This window comes from Choloepus didactylus, chromosome 10, assembly GCF_015220235.1.
Source record: "Choloepus didactylus isolate mChoDid1 chromosome 10, mChoDid1.pri, whole genome shotgun sequence".
Classification (NCBI taxonomy): domain Eukaryota; kingdom Metazoa; phylum Chordata; class Mammalia; order Pilosa; family Megalonychidae; genus Choloepus; species Choloepus didactylus.
This window is the reverse complement of record NC_051316.1, coordinates 43,330,492-43,351,306: the sequence shown is the minus strand read 5'-3', so window position 1 is coordinate 43,351,306 and position 20,815 is coordinate 43,330,492. Positions and strand designations below refer to the sequence as shown.

The 20,815-nt window shown below is 36.9% G+C and overlaps 1 protein-coding gene across 1 annotated transcript in view; it reads left to right on the top strand.

Moving 5' to 3' along the window:
* TMC1 (transmembrane channel like 1) overlaps positions 1-20,815 on the top strand; it is a 152,383-nt gene that overhangs the window by 57,973 nt on the left and 73,595 nt on the right. The window contains exons 5-6 of the mRNA XM_037850748.1: positions 1,620-1,710; positions 12,490-12,571. Of these exons, the coding sequence (XP_037706676.1) occupies positions 1,620-1,710; positions 12,490-12,571 (173 nt within the window). The remainder of the gene's footprint in view (positions 1-1,619; positions 1,711-12,489; positions 12,572-20,815) is intronic.

Sequence of the window (20,815 nt, the reverse complement as noted above, 5' to 3'; positions counted from 1 at the left end):
GATCCAGTTATAATTTTTTATGTGGCTTCATTGAACATTTTAGAATATTCAGAACATTTTAGAAACTGTTTTTCAATTAATCTTCCCAGAACAGAGGTCATGTCAAATGTCAGAGGGTTTGACAGAAAGACCAGTCTAGTGACTTCTGCATTTCCAGGAGGCTGCCCTGTTGACTTTCTGGGAAGACTAATGATTAAAGGTGCGGTCCAATATCTGGGAATGACTTTGTTTTCAAGCATCAATCAATGTAGGGACTACCTCCCTGTCTGCATCTGCTCTGTTTAGCTCTATTTTCAAGAAGGTTTAAGTTTACTAAGCAGCTTCTATGGGTAGAGCAGTGGTGAATGATGCGGAAGATAGAAAGTCAGTTAAAATATTTTCCCTACCATCAAACAACTGCTCTTGAGCTTCTGTTTGATGACGGAAGAGAATCTTCACCACTGTGCTTGTGTTTTTATGTGCACATACACATGAGAAATGAGGCACCCCTCCCTAGTATTGGCTAAGTCAGCAGGTGTGTGGTGGTGTGTTTTGGTCATTGTGTATGGTAAAATCCTAAGTTTAGCATTGATACCCTGGAACAATTTACAAAAATATCCCTAACCAACACTTTATTTTTTAAGGTTTACCCTGTGTGTTAATTAAAAGTTTTTTTTGTAGTCATTGTGTTGAAGGGTCTTGTCTGCAAAACCATGCACTCCAGGGTCCAAACAACTGAAAACAACATTGCACCTGCAAAATCAGAGTCGGTTTGGATTATTTTTCCTTATCATTACAGAGGCTACTCTCCATCACGTAGTTGATACTGTCTAGGACCCCTAAGAGGTCAAGAGAAGCTGGGGCTACCTCTATTTAAAAATAAAGTAAATTCTCCTCATATATAAACAACAAACAATAAAAATGGCCAAACAATAGTTGTTGTATATTTAACATGCTCACATAATCCACTTTGATGACTTGATGTTTTTTAACACATATATATATACTGTAAATGTATACATTTGGGGGAATAGTGTCTAAGTTTAAATTTGAAGCCCTTTCTGAATGTGAGGCCAAAGATATTCCTTTTCTTTTCTCTTCTTCCCTCAGCTCAATTTGCTTTACAGAGTATGATTCTTATGTTCTAAGACATAATTTCTTTTATAGGATTAAATACTGGGTCAGTAAGTATATTTGATTTTGATTTGTCCTAAACTCACTGCCCTATTTTCAAAACAAAAGAAAAAGATAATCCTTAAAAAGGAATGAAAGAAAGTATTTTTAAAGAAACATTTTGACTGCCAGAATCTGAAATAAACTTCAGATTCAATTTTATACGTGTTAGAAATGAGAACTAGGATTTTCTATTTTGATATTTAGCATAAATTCCTTGCTTTTCAATGACTCTAGGTGATTAAAAAGTGAGACTAAGATATCTTATTCTTCCTGTCCAGAATTTAAAAAAAAAAAACTTAAACATCTGTTACAATTTCCTTGGTTATGAAATAAAACTTATTAAGGGCCTAGAAAGTTCTAGAAGACATAAGGATGCAGACCTAATAAAATTGAATGTCTGCTATCTCTATATTCTATTAATCTCAACCCCACCTCCCATACCTTATTTTTTTTTCTTTTCTCAGGGAAGCAAAAAAATTTGTGAGTGAAAATGAAGGAGCTCTTGGGAAAGGAAAAGGAAAACAGTGGTTTGCATTTAAGATGATGATGGCCAAAGTAAGTATTTTCATTTATGCCATGCATTCTTGGTGGAGGCAATATCACCCCAAAGGATGAAAAATGGTTCTTAGAAGAGTGAAATAAATTTTACTCTTTTTATATATAAAGCAGGGTTATGAATACAGTACATACATAGTATACCTGTTGCATTACAATTTTGGGGGGGGAGAGGGGAGCTTCATTAAGAAAAAAAATGTTCAAAAAAGTTCCTTAGGGGGGCAAAAATGAAAAATAGGTTGAGAAACACTGATTTATGGCAAAAAAAAAAACCTACTTGTGTGATTTTATCACTTCCCAACTTAAAAGATTAGGCCCCTTTCATTTTTTTTACCTGCAAATTACGAGTTCTGGGTTGAGATTTCTTTCTCAATATGTGATCAAGTGGCAGAGCCATATAGTTTTTCTCTACCATGATTATTAACTATAAATTAGACAATAAAATAAGGAAAACCAGGAGTCATAACAGCACAAATACAGATTTTGGGGAAAGGTAGAAAAGAAACTAACATTTATTTAGTACTTCCTATGTACCAAGCACTGAACTTAATCCTTTTATAAAGTGATTTGTAGTTAATTCTCACGGCAGAGTGGGTACATATGTGTTAGTGTCTCCTCTTTACAGATGAGATATACCACCTGTAAGCTAAACGTATCCCATAGAGACGGAGTTCTCTGAATTAAGTTCATATACTTTTCCATTCAAGGTCCTAATAGTTCAGAACTGTCTTTTCAGTTTTGTTTTCCACTTTTCACTTCATATATTCTACTACTCTTTTTTCATATTCTTCAGTTAAATTAAATTTCCTCTGTTTTCCATAGAGACTATTCTGTGGCTTAAAGGGTAACCTCAAATAGAAATAAGCCCTTTTGGTCATGATTCTGCAAGACGTGTTGCTTACCTGAGGGCTCTATTCTGAGCATCAGAATGGCTGGAGACCTAGTTATTCAACCCCTTTTCTTAACAGGACCCATACAGGGTGGGTCTTGATTAGTTCACTGGAGTACTATAAAAAGAGCTCACAAAGAGAGGGACCTCAGAGCAACCGAGCGTGACATTGTGAAGAGTAGCTGCAGCAGAGACAGACATTTTGATGACGACTGTTGAAAGCTGATATTTTGGGTAACGCCATTTCAAAACGCAACCTGGGAACAAGCAGATGCCAACCACATGCCTTCCAAGCTAACAGACGTTTTCTGCATGCCAGTGGCCTTTCTCCAGTGAAAGTACCCTACTGTTGATGCTTTACCTTGGACACTTTATGGCCTTAAGACTGTAACTTTGTAATGAAATAGACCCCCTTTATAAAGGCCAATCCATTTCTGGTATTCTGCCTTCTAGCAGCATTGGCAAACTGGGACAGATTTTAACCAGAACACCAAGTGACCTGAATGAAAACTCTAGCCACTAAAATATGCTGCCTTTCCTTGCTAAAATTTACTTACCTTCTCTAATACATGAAAGTTTCAGTGTGTCACTGTGTCTCAAGAAAGGAAGGCAACTTAAACAGCAGCAGAGATAGTTTGAACATCATCATCCTTATCTTCATCATCAGCATCATCACATTTATTGCTAAGTTGTACATAATCTCAATATACTTTACTAATTATCCTCCAAGTTTCCAGATAAGGCTTACCTCTTCTCTTTTTGCACAGCTGATCACCTAGACTACTTTCCTCTTATACCAATGTTGTTGGACTGGTTTTTGCTTCACCTCTCAGGTTAAGATGAGACTATATATATATATATATTGCTTTGGGTTACTTTTTTAAATACAATTTTATTGAGATATAGTCACACAGTATAGAAATCATCCAACTTGCATAATTACTGGTTCACGGTATCATCACATGATTGTGCATGCAGCCCCATGATCAAATTTAGAACGTTTTCATTACTCCAGAAAAGAAATAAAAATTAAAAAGGAAACACTTCTGCCTCTTCAAATCTGCTGTTGTGTGTCTCCAGTATATTTTAAGTTTCATCTACAGTGTCTTTTATAGCCATAATTTCTGTTATTTTTCTATGTATTCTTTCAAATTCTTCTATGTGCTCCTCTAGTGTTTTCTTAATATCCTTTATCTCTTTATATACATTTTCCTTCCTTTCTTTGAATTGATTCAGGAGATTGTTTTGCACATCTTTGATTAGTTTTTCCAGATTCAGTATTTCCTCCAACTTGTTGATCTGTTTCTTTGACTGGGCCATTTCTTCTTGAGTTTCATAAGCTGTGTGATTTTTTGTAACTATCTGGTCATCTGATTATCTTGATGGGTCTATTTTAAAGGACAATTTCTCTCTCCTTGTATAGGGTTTAGTTGTTGCCTGGATTTGTATTAGGGCACTGCTTTGACAGTTGGATTGTCTGTATTTCTCGGCCAAAACAGAGCTGGGTACCCATGCAGGGAGTATAGACCAGCTCCAATGGGCCTGGGATAGGGTCTGGAGGAGAGGGCTCTGAAAAGCCCTGCAGTTCCTCTGCAATTTCTGGCCTGTCCGGCAGATGGTGCTGTGTGGTGACTTGATCAGCCTCAGAAGCTGTTTTCCTCCTGGAGCTGTGGAGGCATCTGACTGGGTGGGGCTGAGAGTGTGGGGTTTTTGTGCTCTCATTTTCTTGGCCAAAATCTGGCTCATTGTGGGGGTGTGTTTTCCACTGTACTTGTGGCAGAGGGCTCCCCCAGCTGCTCCAGTCTGCATCCATCTTCCGGGCAAGAATTCGGCCTCCAGCTGCTGTTTTCCTCAAGAGTGGGGGTTGGGCACCAGGACCCAGGGCTGGAAACACAGTCTCTGTCCATGTTTTCTCAGACTCTTCATCCCTCGCTGACCTTGGTCTTGATATGTCCTCCCCTATCCCCTGAGTCCCCAAACAGTTGATATGGGTAGATTCTGCCTGGCTACTTGTCACTTTTAGGGGCAATTTTGTGATTACCTCCCTGATCCTCCATTTTGAAAATTCCTCCTTGCTGTCACCCTTTTGTATTCTGCCCTCCCCCTCAGCTTAAGTCCTGTCATGGTTTGCTGTGGGCTTGGGTGTCTGTCGGGATATAGGTGGGGATCTGCCTCAATGCTGTTAAAGATTATATAGTGTGTGTCTCTAGTGGGTGGGCGGCAGGGATCTCAGCTGCTGCCACAAGGCAATCCCCAAGCTGTGTGGGACCAAGGGTGGGGAAGGGGAGAGGACTGGCTGGTCCAGTACAAAGTTTCCTGCCTGATATTTTTCTCTTTGATTGGGTTTGTGAGATCCTTCTCCAGTCTTTACCTTCCTTCAGAGTTCTGAAAAAGTAAGAATTGTCTTTTTATTCACTGAATCTCTAAGGAGAGGTTTTCCATAGCTGTTTAAGTTGCTGTGTTGATGATGTCCTGGGTTACATTTGAAAATAGCTTTATTGAGATGTAACTCATATACTATATAATTCACCCATTTCAAGTGTACAACTGGATGATTTTCAGTATATACATAGAGTTGTGCAACCATCAGGACAGTCTAATTTTAGAAAAGTTTAATCACCTCAAAAAGTAACCCCATGACCATTAAGCAGTCACTCTCCATTCCCCCTCAACTTCCCCAGTCCTATGCAATCGTTAATCTACTTTCTATCTGTAGATTTGGGATAGTTCATATAAATTGAAGCAATACGAGGTGTGCATTTTTGTGTCTGACTCCTTTCACTTAACAGAATGTTTTCAAGGCTCATCAATGTTGTAGCATGTTTCAGTATGCCATTCCTTTTTTACTGCCAAATAATATTCCATTTTTTAGATATACTACATTTTGTTTAGCCATTCATCATTGGTGAACATTGGGGTGCTTTCTACTTTTTGCTCATGATGAATAATGCTGCTGTAAACATTTGTGTACAGATTTTTATGTGGCGATATGTTTTCATTCTCTTGAATATATACTAAGGAGAGAAATTACTGGCTCATATTACAACTCTATGTTTACCCTTTGAGAAATTGCCAAACTGTTTTTCAAAGTGACTGCATCATTTTATATTCTACCAGTAATGTATGAGGGTTCTAGTTTCTCCATATTTCTCATCAGTACTTGTAATTATCTGCTTGTTTTATTAGGCTATCCTAGGGTGTGTGAAGTGATATTTTATTGTGTTTTTTAAAATAGTTTAACTCAAAACTATCTTTACTTCAAGATATCAGAAAACATTTATATATTTGCAGTTTTTGTCTCTCTTCTATCTGTATATGTAATAATATTTTTCAAAGCTTTATGCCTTGAAATGGTTTTATGCCATTTGTATCACAGATCTTAAAGACTAAAGATGATTTGAAGTGAGCTTGGGAGTAGAACTCAATCTCCAGATATCCTATTCTATGCACTGTTAGACCACCTTAGTAGTTACTACGAAAATAATGAAAATAAATCCTAAATTCAAAGCCTGAGTTTAATATTGTGATTCCAGAAAATGAAAATGTTTACAATTCTTGGAACAACTCACCAAAATAAGTAGCTTTTAAGTAAGAAATTGTTTAAGTGGTGGTTATTACAACCTTTTTTTTTTTTTTAAACCAAGAGTAACGTAAGCATTAATGACATCCTAAAATGACATCTATTCTGCCACATTTTCATAGAACCTTCCAAAGAAATAGTCTGTTAAGGGTATCATACCTTGTACTTGTTAAGCAGGAGATATAATTGCTTGCTTACTCACATCACTGAGTGTTTGAAATTCTGTCACCTTACTTTCAAATAGTAGTTAATGTGCTATATTATTTTAATTCCACGTTTAAAACTACTGACCTTCATATTCTTTGGCATAGGCTCTGTTTTATTATTTAAGGGAGAGTGAACACAAGAAGCATCTTGCAGTTGTCAAAACAGAGCTAGCTGACATTTGAAATCATACTTGATCTAAAAACACTTACAAGAATTCTATAAACCATTAGTAACTTTCCGTATCAGACATATGAGGTAGTTATGTTATTATTCCTTTTATTGATGGGACATGACTCATTAAAAAATATATGTTTTTTTTTTTTTACCCAAGCTCACTAACTCAGTAACACTATAAGGAAAAATTACCAAATTCTATTCTTTTCCTGATCTTAGTCAAATCAAATTTTGCCCTTTGGGCTGCTGATGTCTTCATAATTCACAATTAAGTAATATTTATTACCTTTTTTACGGTGATAGCATAAGAATAGAATTAGCAGCAGAGGGCTCTGAGGTGTGCCAAAGAAAAGTGGGCACTGTGAAATTGAAGTATAATTTTGCTAAGATGTCCATGAAAAGCACCAAGCATTTAAAATGCTAGAGAGGGCTGTATATTCACAGTCCCAACAATGGCACTATACAGCATGTTTCAGAACAAGGTGAGATGCAGAGTGGGCCCCTTAGTTTTCCAAGACAAGCCAATCTGTCTCCTCCCTTCTATTCTCAGCTTCCTTCTAATGGCTTCTCATGACCACACCTGGGAGTGAGGAAACCTTACTTGTAACTTAATCTGTTTCCTTTCAAATCAGCATCTAGAATAGTAGTTATGTTCCTATCACCAAATCCCCTGGCAAATGGACTGCTAAACTTCCTCATGTGGCATATTAGGGTATCCTCAACATCAACAGGCTAGGCATATTTATTCTGCCATTACTATTACATTTGCATTGTAAGAGCTGCTCTGGATTCTTGGAGACACTATAGAATCTTCCAGTCATGCTTCTTTTGGAGGCAAGTTTAACTATAATGTTCTACTGCAAACTGTACTTAATGTCCAGAAAAATATAAAAAAAGGCAGTTAAAATATTAAAAAGGATAGCTGCTGTTTACAGATATTAGCCATTTTTTAAAAACCCCAATCTCTGTGGGAACTAAATGTTATTACAATTCTAAAATTTATCTTCCCACTTGTTTTAGGAAGCCTATCAGTCAACTTTGGGGTGTAGGCAATATAAATTGGCTGGGTTACATAAATATTCCTTTTTAGGGGTGGGGTGGCAGATCCATACACTCTAAAAACCAGGCCATGGACAAAGCAGCTACAAAACAGTAACAGAATGGAAACATTTGCTTTCTACTTTATTTCAAAAGGCTTTAATTATAGCCACACAATGAAAATAGTTTTAGGAGTCCAGAATTACAGTAAAATCTCCTTAACTGGAATCCAAATAATGCTGATATTAAATTACTTGTATCCGCCTTATATTTAAAAGGGGCACACACAAGAAAATAAGAATGTCAGTGATTATTTTAAAGCACAAACTTCCGGAATTTGTTTTCAGGTTAATACATATTATGTTAGCTTTCAGTCACCTGAGAGTGAGGAAATTCACAGGAACATGATTCCCGGTAGGAACTACAAACTATGGCTACCTGATATCTTAAATGTGGGTTCATCAAGTTTATAGGCTTCATTTGACATTAACATTGTACTTTTCTTTGTATGTAGAAATCAAATAAAAGTATATAAAATAATCTGCACTTTGTGTTAAATTAATCTTTCCATGATTCACACCATGTCTATAAAAAGTTCTCTAAGTTTGTAGAAATAGAATCTTTGCCTTTTTCAAAGCAAGCACTTTGCTTCTTTACTCAGAATTCTGATCATGCAATTAAGTTCTAGTGTTGTGCCTGCCATCATGTGTTTTTACCATCAGACATTATAATTTAAATATCACTGATTTTTTTTCAAGTCTCCTACTCTATAAAAGGAAATAATAAAAGCATATCAGAAGTCTCCTGTGACTAACATAACAAAATATGCAGTTCCCACAGGGTGTTCTTAATGGTTTATTAGGATATTCCTGCTAGATCCAAGTCCATCTTGCCTGAGGCTGCTTTTCATTTCTATCCCTCTGTCTGCCTGTGCCAGTTTGGATGTATTGTGTCCCCCAAAATGCCATGTTCTCTGACGCAATATTGTGGGGGCAGAGGTATTAGTGTTGATTAGGTTTGAATCCTTTGTTTCCTTGGAGATGTGACTCAATCAACTGTGAGTGAAATGTCTGATTAGATAATTTCCATGGAGGTGTTACCCCATCCTTTGAGGGTGGGTCTTAATTGAATCACGGGAGTCCTATAAAAGTGTTCAGAGACAGAAGGAGGTGCTGCAGCCAAGGGAGACAATTTGAAGAATGAAGGGTAGCTGAGAGTGGAGCTGAAACACAACCCGGGATCAGCAGATGCCAGCCATGTGCCTTCCCAGCTAACCGAGGTTTTCTGGATGCCACTGGCCTTCCTTTGGTGAAGGTATACTTAATGATTACTTCATTCGGACATTTTCATGGCCTTCAGACTGTAACTTTGTAACCAAATAAACCCCCTTTGTAAAAGCCAATCCATTTCTGTATTTTGCATAACATCAGCATTAGCAAACCAGAACATTGCCTGAAGGGTCTTTTTAGGCAAAGAGGCCATTATAGGAGGCAAAGGAGCTTCTAGCTTTTGTCCAAGGAATGAAAGCAAATACCTCCACATTTGACCACGTCCCACAAACACAATTCTGGTGTTCAGCCCAAATATCCATGGTCCTCAAGAGAAGACTCCAAATTCATTCCAAAAGCAACTCCCATTAGTCTGAAGAGCAAAACAGAAGTTTCCCACGGTCAACTGTAGGTTCAGCCTCATCATCACGTTACAGCTGGCTGTCCAGATTGACGAAAATAATACTTTGTGTATTTGATTTGCATTTTCCTTAGGCTTGATGGTGTTAAGCATCTTTTCATGTGTTTGTTGGTCAATTGCATATCTTCTTTGCAAAAATGCCTATTTACATCATTTTCCCATTTGATAATTGGGTCATTTGCCTTTTTGTGGTTGAGCTGTAAGAGTTACTTATATATTTTGAATATAAGTCCCTTATCAGATATATGATTTGCAGATATTTTCATCCATTCTGCATGTTATCTTTCCATTTTCTTGATAATGCTCTTTGAAACACAAAAGCATTTAATTTTGGTAAAGTCTAATGCATCGTTTGTCTCTTGTGCTTTCAGTGTTCTATCTAAGAAACCATTGCCTAATCCAAGGTCATAAAGATTTACTCCTATGTTTTCTTCTCAGAGTTTTATAATTTTAATTCTTACATTTAGGTCTGTGGTCCACTTTAGAGTTAATTTTTGTATATGGTACGAGGGAGAGTGTCCAATTTCTTCCTTCCTTTTTCTTTCCTTCCCTTTCTTCCTCCCTCCCTCCCTCCCTCCCTTCCTTCCTTCCTTCCCTTTCTTTCTTTTCCTTTCTTTCTCTTTCTTTTTTTTCCTTTTTTTTTGTTGTTGTGGAGTTATCCAGCTGTCCTGACGCCATTTGTTGAGAATGCTATTTTTAAAATTATTTTAGCATCATATGGTTTTAGCAACCTTGTTGAAAATCAATGGCTCACAAATGTAAGGGTTTGCTTCTGGACCCTCAGTTCTATTCTGTTGATCTATATGTCTAGCCTTATGCCAGGATAAACTGTCTTGGTAACTGTAGCTTTGTTGTAAGTTTTGAAATCCGAAATGTGAGTCCTCTAACTTGATTCTTCTTTTTCAATATTGTTTTGACTATTCTGGGTCCCTTGCATTTCCACATGAATGTAATGATCAGGTTGTCAATTTCTGAAGAAAGTTAGCTGAGATTTTGATAGGGATTGTGTTGCATCTCTTGACAAATTTGGGAAGTTGTGCCATCTTAGTAAGTCTTTCAACACGTGAACATGGGATATATTTCCATCTACTTAGGTCTTCTTTAATTTATTTCAACAATGATTTGTCATTTTCAGAGTATGAGTTTGATACTTATTTTGTTAAATTTATTCCAAAATTTGTGATGCTACTATAGATGGAATATTTTCATTTTTGGATTGTTATTGTTATAGTTAACTAGTTACTGTATGAAAGATGGTAGAATTTTTTTGCATTGATCTTATATCCTGCAAACTTGCTCATCTTATTTACAAGTTCTAATGTATTTTTTAGTGGATTCCTTAGTTTTCTGTGTACAAGACCATGTCATTTGCCAATATAGATAATTTTACTTCTTCCTTTCTAATGTGTATGCCTTTTATTTTCCTTTCTTGCATAGTTGCCCTGGCTAGAACTCCCAGTCCAATATTTAATGGAAGTGGCAAGTGTGGACATACTTGTCTTGTTCCTGTTCTTAGGGGAAAACATTCAGCCTTTCACTATTGAGTATGATGTTTCCTATAAGTTTTTCATAGATTCCCTTTATGAAGTTGAGGAAGTTCCCTTCTATTTCTAGTTTCTTGGGTGTTTTTATTATGAAGGGGTTTTGGATTTTTATTTTTTCAAATGCTTTTTCTGTCCTTGATTAGATGATCATATGATTTTTGTCTTTTTTTTTTTCCTATTCATATGGTATGTTACATTAATTGATACTTGGATGTTAAACCAACCTTGCATTCCTGGGATAAGTCTCACTTGATGGTGGTGTGTAATCTTTTCTATATGTTGCTAGACTTGGTTTGTTAGTATTTTATTGAGGATTTCTCTTATATTTGTAAGAGATATTGGTCTGTAATTTTCTTTTCCTGTACTTTCTTTGCAAGTTTTAGAATTTAGGTTTAGTTACTTTTTTTTTTTAAACCTAAAATTTCCCTTTTAGTTTAGTTTAGTTACTTTTAATGTAAATTTTATTGAAGCATACAAGCATTCAGAGAAACACAAAAACCACAATCTTGTAGCCCAATGAATTTTTATAAAGTAAATATTTCTGGGTATCCAGCAAACTGATCAAGAAATAGAACATGATCAGAATTCTAGAAACTCCCTATGCACACTTACCATCAGTACCCTTCCCCCAAAAGGAAAACATGGCTGTCACACAATAGCTTAGTTTTGACAGTTTTTACAATTTAAATAAATGTAATTGTACAGGATTTGCATTTCTATGTCTGGTTTCTTTAATGCACTATTATGTTTATGAGATACATCCATGTTGTTGTAGGTAGTAACAGTTCACTTTTATTGTTGAGTTGTATTCCATTGTATGAAGATACCACCATTTATTTATCCATTCTATTTTGATAGACATTTAGATCATTTCTAGTTTTGGGTAATCTATTGAACCTCATATTTTTCTATACTTTTATTTATAAGGCTCTATGTGCCTGTACAGGCTCACACATTATCTCGGGATAATCTGCACATATGCAAAGTCATCTATCCCATTCCCAGTCTTCCTAGTGGGCCCCTTGACCATGGATGACCCAATACTGTGGATTAAAATGGAAGAAGATCTTCTTGTAAAATTAATTTATGATTCTTTTTCTTCCCTTTCTTATGAAACCATGTCTTTCCATTTAACTGACTGCTCTGCCATTACCAGAATAAGAATTGTCCCATATCATAGCACTTACCAAACTTCTACTGAAATTACTTGTTTACATACATCCTACTGTAGGATATGAGAAGCCTGAGATAGGAACTATAGCTTATTCACATTTCATTAATTCCTGCATACAATGAATATTAAGCACACATTTAAGTGCCAGTCACCTTATTAGTTGCGAACCAGCCATCTAATGAACAGTCCCTGCTCTCTTATGCTCTGGTAGAATAAACATATCTTTGTATTTTCAGTGGCCAGGTTATTGCTATAAAGCAAAAGGTCAATTAACATACTTTGAGTTAAACTGGTCTGGGGATAGGAAGGATACAGGGAGACAGGTGAAAATTACTGTTTCCTCTTTTTATAGAAAGCAGTATTTAGTACCAAAGAGATATTTCCAAGCCCATTACCTTGTGTTGTTTTGTGGTAGGGTGGGGTAATAAATGTCTTGACGAATGGAGAGGTTGAGTTTTACTGTTGTACTTGGCTTCCTTTTCAGAAATGGGCAAAATTTCTCCGTGATTTCGAGAACTTCAAAGCAGCTTGTGTCCCATGGGAAAATAAAATCAAGGCAATTGAAAGTAAGTGCTCATCAGATCTCAGTAGATGGGGGAAGTTATCCTAGATAAATGTATTGTAATTTTGTCAGATGCCTTTCTCAGTTTCTAGAAAATTGGAAAGTATTAAAACCAAAGAAGCAGTTTTACTCCCTCCTTTGCACACTGTTAAGATTGGTAAGCATTTGCCAATTACTGGAGGCCCCAGTCTCACTTCCTAGGTTAGATCAAAGCATTCCCTTTCTGAGCTTATTTTATTTTCTATACAGGGAAATCAATATACTGCACAATGACATTAAGTCATATCATTGGGAATGCAAGGATTTTATTTTGGTAATGAATATGACATTGAAAATATATACTCTCATGAATGTTAGGCAATAATCAAAATGAACAATGTTTAAAAAGAGTGAAGAAGTCTCAAAGTGTCATTTTCAAATCTCTGAATAAAATAAACAATAATCATCTAGGAAATTGCTATCTGAATATTCATAGTATGCCTTCATTTTGTACAGTATTCTTAGTATGCAGAGAAGGTAGAAGATGATACCCAATCAAAAATCTCTTTAGTACTAGGCTTAGAATAAGGCAAATATATATTTTTTAAATATTGTAAATGTAATAATAAATAATTTTAAATAATTTTAAAAACAAAGAATGTAATGAAAAGGAATAATATTTAAAAACATTTTGAGCACAATCTTGCCATACACTGGTTTCTAAGGGAAAATCTGATTTTCTTCTATGCCTCTCCAGATCATGAGACAGGTTTTCCTGATGGCTAAATGTGGCATTGCATAATTAAAATGGAGGATCTAGAGGGAGATAACAGAGCTGATGGATTTTTCACTGGCATGGCTAGGCATGTTTGAGGAGTGGCTATCCCTCAATCCTCTGTCTCTCATTATTAAATGGCAACAAGTTAAAATATATCTACTCCTTAATTGCAACCCCTTCTTCACATTCTTTTTGCCATTCCTTACTTGCTTTATTTTCTCCTCAGTACTCACAACTATCTAAAACACTATGATTTTAATTTAATTTTAATATAATTTTATTTTATTTCATATTGTATGTTCTCTCCCAATACACATGAAAGTGAGGATTTTGTTTTGTTCACTCCTATATTCTCAGACCTAGAACAACCACTTAATAAATATATATTGAATAAAATTAAATGCAAACAACATCCTCCAAATGTCCACCATTCTAGGAGATAGAAGAAGAAATTTAGACACATTAAAAAAGAACAGACATCATGGGATCCTTAAGTTTTAATTGTACAACTGAAATATGGTAAAGTCATTGCGGAGCCATTTATGGCATTAAAACCCCAATACAATTTGATTGGAAAGAACTCTGGATTTGATGCTTGCTTTGCCACAGTTTATCTCTTTGGCCTTGAGTTGATCATTAAGCCCTCTGGACGTCAGTCTACTCAGTTATAAATTGATAGGATTGAATCTTGACCAGTTGTGTTCCAAGAAATTTGTGATTAACAATAGTTGAAATAACATGCATTGGTGAATTGTTAATTTTTAAATACACTAGAGCACGATAATGATGTCATGCTCACTTGTGTTCCAGTAGCCTGTCCTGACTGGGGTAGACACAGATAGAATTATTTCTATCTCCAGAAAGTACACACAGAAATAAGTTGCCATATGACCATCATCCATCATGCGTGTCACAGTGGGAAAGACAGATTGAGAGGCTACTCAATAATACCTTCAGCTAGCTTCCCTCATTCCCTCTCCCCCCAAGTAAATTTGGAACAATCTGGACAATTCAAGAAATGTGAATTATCTTCCTTCTGTTATGTAACTTATTATTTAGTTAGGTTGTCCTTACTTCTTCACCTTTAATGTTGCTTTCCCTCAACTGTGGAAAATTGACCCTTATTTCCTATTCAATCAGCAATAACCATGACCACCATTTGTTGACTTTCACTGTAAATCATACACTCTACAAATGTTATTTCATTTAATAGTCAATGTACCTGCAATTGTACATATTAATTTTCATATATAACAGTTGTGATTAAATACCTTCCCCAAAATTAGTTAGTAGTCAGAAGCGAGATATAAGGTAAAGGTTCTCTGGGTCCAAAGCTTGGGCTTTTTACAATGTGGCATGTTGATTTTTAATTTGGGAAAAATTTTGTAGACTTTTTCTCTTTTTCAATATGTTAGATACTAGAGAGTATTCCACCAGGCCAATGGCAGGATAGTGATTTATAGATTTTCTTGATGGTAATCCTCCCAATCCATCCTCATTCAAACACAGATACAGACATGACTAGACACACATAGTCTCTATCTATCTATCTCCATAACCTTTTTCCTTCATTTTTGGAGTGTATTAGTTGTATCTTTGAGAAAAGTACTAATGCCTTTGGAGCATTATTTTCCATTTTCTCATGTATTTATTTTGTATTCTATAAGATACTTAATGCACTAAGATTTTAATATTAATAGTTGTAAGCAGAACCTATGTTTGTGCTATTGCATTGGTTGAAAAGTACAAATCCTATCTAAGAGTGTTTTAGTAGAGTCATTGGATTGGACTAACCATCTCATAGAAAGTACCATTCCAAAGGTAGGGTAAGTGTGTATCTTTAACAATCTTTGAAGCAGACCTGAAAGGACATCTGGAAATAAAAGGGACTTGGGATGAGTTTTTTTAAGGATTGAGGCCCTTGTGCTTCATAGCAGCTGTTTCAGTTTCACAGCTACTAAAACAAAGTCTGGACAGTAGGCTGGCTTGACAATGGGAATTTATTGGCTCATGGTTTTGAGGCTAGGAGAAATCTAAAACTGAGGCATCAGCATGGTAGTGTTTCTCTCACAAGACTGGCACACTAGGGCTGGCTGCCAGTGATCCTTGGTCCTTGGCTTTTCCAACAATGCACATGCTGGTGTCTTTTTTCTCTTTCGGGTTCCATTGACTTCTAGCTTCTGGCCACTCCCCATTTCCAACAATGCACATGGTGGTGTGTTCTCTTTTCTCTTCTGGGTTCCATTGACTTCTAGCTTCTGGCCGCTCCCCATGACTTCTCTCCATCTGATTTTCACTTTGTCTATAAGCACTCCAGTATTCAGGATTAAAGCCCAACCTGATTCAGTTGGGCCACACCTTAACTGAAGTAACCTCTTGAAGAGATCTTATTTACAGTGGGTGCACACCAGAAAGCAGACCCAAACCAAGAACATGTCCAAACTGGGGTACACAATTCAACCCATCACATCAGTTGTCTAGTTCGGACAATCCCTTTCCACCCCTGGCCCTCTGTTTTCACATTCATGAAATCTAGGGTTTAATTAGTTGCTATACAAGGTCACTGCCATCCCAACATTCTATGGTTTATAAGTTACAATCAGTTTTATACACCTACGTAAGCATCATGTGAAGTTCTTTATACTTATAACAATGGTAAATTATTAAAACAGTTAAACGGAAAACAAATTTTCAGTAAAAGAGGCCTACGTAATTTACCTTCTGCAATAACACTTGTCACCAATGCAGTTCTGACTCTAACTACCCAGGGTTAGGTTAGACTCCACAGGTTAAAAGGCACAGTCCTTTCCAGGACTGCTTTCACTACAGATATCAGCCTCAAGTTCCCAGGCCACCCACACTTCTGTCCAACTGGCTACAAATTTGGGGGTTTGTATTACTCCCTCAGGTTAGATAATTTGCTAGAACAACTTTCAGAACTCAGGAAAGTGCTATACTTATGATGATAGTTTTATTATAGCAAGAAGAATATAAATCAGAAGGAACCAAAAGAAGGATGAGGTCTGGAAGGGTCTCAAACACTAAACTTCTGTGTCTTTTCTCCATAGAATCGGGATGTGCCAACCTCCCAGCATATCCATGTGTATTACCAGTCATGGAAGCTTTCCCAAGTTTTGGTGTCTAGACCTTTTATTGGGGTTTCATTATGCTGGCATGATTGATGGCATCAATGCCCACATGGTTGAACTTGATCTCAAGCCCCTTTCCTCCCTTCTCCCCTGAAGGTTGGGCTGACATGCTGGGGCTCACAGCCCCAGCCCCCTAATCACGTGGTTGGTCCTTCTGGCATGACCAGTCCCCCATCCCCCCTAAGACTACAGGTGAGGCTCCTCCCAACTGTGTCATCTCCTTAGCATAAACTGTCTGGTGAGCATGTTTGTTTTGCTTTTGTTCTTTCCTCTGATATTTGTAAATCTCTTTGACCTCTGTTGGGTCTTCCCTATAATTGCTCACATTTGTTTTCAGGGAACTACTTACCCCAGATACCTAGAGACTGAGCTTCTCATTAAATGAGTCACTGTAATGAATAACAGACTGGAAGTCCACTGCCTTCAGTGAAACATGATGAGTGAACCTGGCTGAGGCAGACTTGGGTAGTTGTTACTAGATAACATAAATAACATCATAACATCCATGAAATGATATGAAATCACTGGGAGCCAGGTAGATGATCAGATGTCCTATGAGGGGCAGATCTACTTTAGTGTTTCTGCAGACTGACCTGTGCATCTGGTTACAGCATCTGGGTGGGGGAGGGGCATGTTTCTCAAAACCACATGCTTCTAGAAATCTGGTACCACTCCGTCTCCCCACACGATGTTGAATGGATCTAAGCCTCTTTTGAGTGGAAAGAAAAACAAACTTCAGTTTTCAAAATAATTGATTTCTCTCAAAATGATCCATCCACAGACTGACTTCTTTTTAAGTTTCTAAAAAAAACTGCCACTGTGTTATGGGATTAAGTATGGTTTCTAAAGAACAGAACAAATTCCAGAACTAGAGGCACACCTCTCAGGGGAGGCAGCCTCATCTCAGTAAGTAGAGACTGGAATTTACTCCACATGAACTTCCCTGCTCCTGTAATAATGTCTCCCCATTGATAATATTGGAAAGGCAGTGGGTCTAAGAAAACAATTGGTCACAGGAGATGTTTTGCAAAACGAGACAGAACAAAGGCTGAAACTGTGCACTGTTTTTTCTTGGGTGACTGAACATGTCATCAAGGAGGCCTGGGAAAACTAGCAACTTGATGTCCAACCTGCTAATCAATAAATCTGTGAAAATTCAACAAACCAATAATGCTATGAATTCTCAACCTAAGAATTGGCTCCTCACTATTTAGAGCAGGTAGGAATTGATAGAAAATTTTGGCCTATAACTTCCTCATTCATTACCCATAGCCAAAGCAACTTTTTTTTAAGTTACACCCCTCATATATAACACTTGATAATGACTTCTCATCACATTTAAAATAAAACTTCACTTTTTACTTTATTTAAAGTAAATGTGGCATTACAATGCCACAATGTGCCATTAGCCTTCCTCTTCATCTTCATCTGTAACGACTTCCCTCTTTCTTTGAACTCCATCCACACAGGCCTGGTTTTTTCCCCCCAACTGCCCTGAGCTCTTGCCTCTATCTGGAGCTTTGTCCTTGCTCTTGCTCTTTCCTCTGCCTGAGATGTTCTTCTCCAGTTGGGTTTGCTTCCTCTTCTGACCCTTCAGGTCTCTGCTCAAATGTCATCTCTGATATACTTCCTTGAAATACCTTTCAAAAACATCCCCTCTCAATACTTTACCTTTCTCTTCTTTGGATCTTACTAGTTTATGTTTTTGTTCTTTTTTCCCCATAATTGTTATTGTTTCCACATCTCACTAAAATGTAAGTTCTGTTGGGGCAGGGACCCTGTGAGTGACATTGTCCTTAGCATCTAAAATAATGCCTGGCAGAAGATGTATGGAGTCAAGGAGTGAATTTCAGTCTCTACATTCTACCTACAGAAGACCAGTAATGAGGGGAAACAGCACAGGGCATTCAGTAAGATAGCATCCACTAGGAATGGACTGTACTTTTTTGAGAGGAGCATTGTTTGCCTGAGAAAAAAAGGGAAGAATTGCACTAATTGTAATTTTAACAGTGGCTAACTACAGGCTAGGTTCAGTAGTAACTACATATTATTGCTCATTTACCTGTATTAACCCAAGGAGTAAAATAGGCTCTTCGGATAGCAATTATGGCTGCTGAACAGAAGGCAGCATTCTCTCCCTCCCTCTCTCTCTCTTTCTCTCTCTCTCTCTCTCTCTCTCTTCTTGTTAATGCAATTTTGCTGAGATACAGTCACACACCATACAGTCATCTGAAGTGTACAATCGTTTGCAGTATCACCATATAGTTGTGCATTCATCAATACAATCAATTTTTGAACATTTTCATTACTCCAAAAAATAAAGCTAAAAGTAAGAATAAAAATAAAAGTAAAAAAGAACACCCAAAACATCTCATACTCCTTTGCTGTATGGGGTAATGCTGACATTTGTAGCTGCTGAACTCTGGCTCTGAGTCTCAGGTATCACATAGATACCCGAAGTTCCGGGGCCCAGCCAGGTTTTACACAAACAGCTCAGCATCTTAGAATTTAGAGATAACCATTATAACTTATGAATAGATGTGGTCTGCTGTAAGAGCTTATAATCCAGAAACATTTACCATAAGTCTTCCCCTGATAACCTGTGTTCTCAGATTCAATTCTCAGAGTTTGCACATTCTATTTAGTTCACATTAGTGAGGTATTATAATGTTTGTCTTTTCAGTTCTGGCTTATTTCACTCAACATACTATCCTCAAGGTCCATTCACCTAGTTGCATACCTCACAACTTCATTTCTTCTTGCCACTGCTCAGTATTCCCTTGTATGTGTACACCACAGCTCACCATTCCATTTATCAGTCCATGTACCCTTAGGCCATCTCCATCCATTGCAAAACATTAATTCTGTTGCCATAAACACCACTGTGCAATGTCCATTCATGTCCCTGCTCTCAGTTCTTCCAAGTATATACCCAATAACGGGGTTGCAGGACCATATGGCAACCCCATAGTTAGCTTCCTGTGGAACCACCACACTGCCCTCCAAGTGGGCTGCACTATTCTACCTCCCTACCAACAGGGGATAGGTACTTCCCTCTCTCCACATTTTCTCCAGCACTTGTATCCCTCTGTTTATTGTTTAAACAGCTTTATTCACACACCACACAATCCACCCTAAGCAAACAATCAATGATTCCAAGTATAATCACGTAATTATGCATTCACCACTACAATCTATATGAGCACATTTCCATTTCTTCCCAAAAGAAAGTGGAAAAGGAGGAGAAAAATGAAGAATAAAAATACAAAAGATAGCAGAAATATAAAAATAAAATACAATGAAAAGGTCAGACACCACTACCACCACCAAGAACTCCATATCACTCCCTTATATCCCCCTCTTATAGACATTTAGCTTTGGTATTCTGCTTTTGTTATAATTAGTGGAAGCATCTTACAATGTAACCATTAACTATAGACTCTAGCTTGCACCAATTGTATTTTTCCCCTATACCATCCAATCTTCAATACCTTGCAATGTTGACATTCATTTGTTCTCCTTCATTTAAAAACATTCTTATATTTGTACATTTAATCAACATCATTGACCTCTCTAGGTTTCACTAACTTATATAATCCTAGTCTTTATGTTGTATCTTTCCTTCTGGTGTCATATATTCCCATAGCCTTCCTCTTTCAACTGTACTCACACTCATCTTTGTTCAGAGTACTTACAATATTGTGTTACCATCACACACTATTATGCTGTCCATTCCATTTCTGGATCTATACAATCAATCCTGTTGAGTCTTCTGTACTCCTTCAAATGCCCGATCTCTAACCTTTTTCTATTTCCTGATAACCTGTGGTCTCAACTCTCAAATTTCACTCATCAATGTTAGTCCATATTGGTGAGGCCATACAGTACCCTTACTGATATTCTTCATTTCTATACCCTTCTCCAAACTTCTCTCTCCTGTCTTTTTCTATCTGTCTCTAGTGCTCCCTTTAGTATTTCTTGTAGAGCATGTATCTTGTTCACAAACCCTTTCAGTGTCTGTTTGTCTGAAAATATTTTGAACTCTCCCTCATTTTTGAAAGACAGTTTTGCTAGATATAGAATTCTTGGTTGGCAGTTTTTCTCTTTCAGTTTCTTAAATATATCATACCACTGCCTTCTCACTTCCATGGTTTCTAATGAGAAATCTGCACAGAGTCTTATTGAGCTTTCTTTGTATGTGATGGATTGTTTTTCTCTTGCTGCTTTCAGAATTCTTTCTTTGTCTTTGACATTTGATAATCTGTTTATTAAGTGTCTTGGAGTTGGTGTACTCAAATTTATTCTGTTTGGGGTATATTATACTTCTTAGATCTGTATTTTT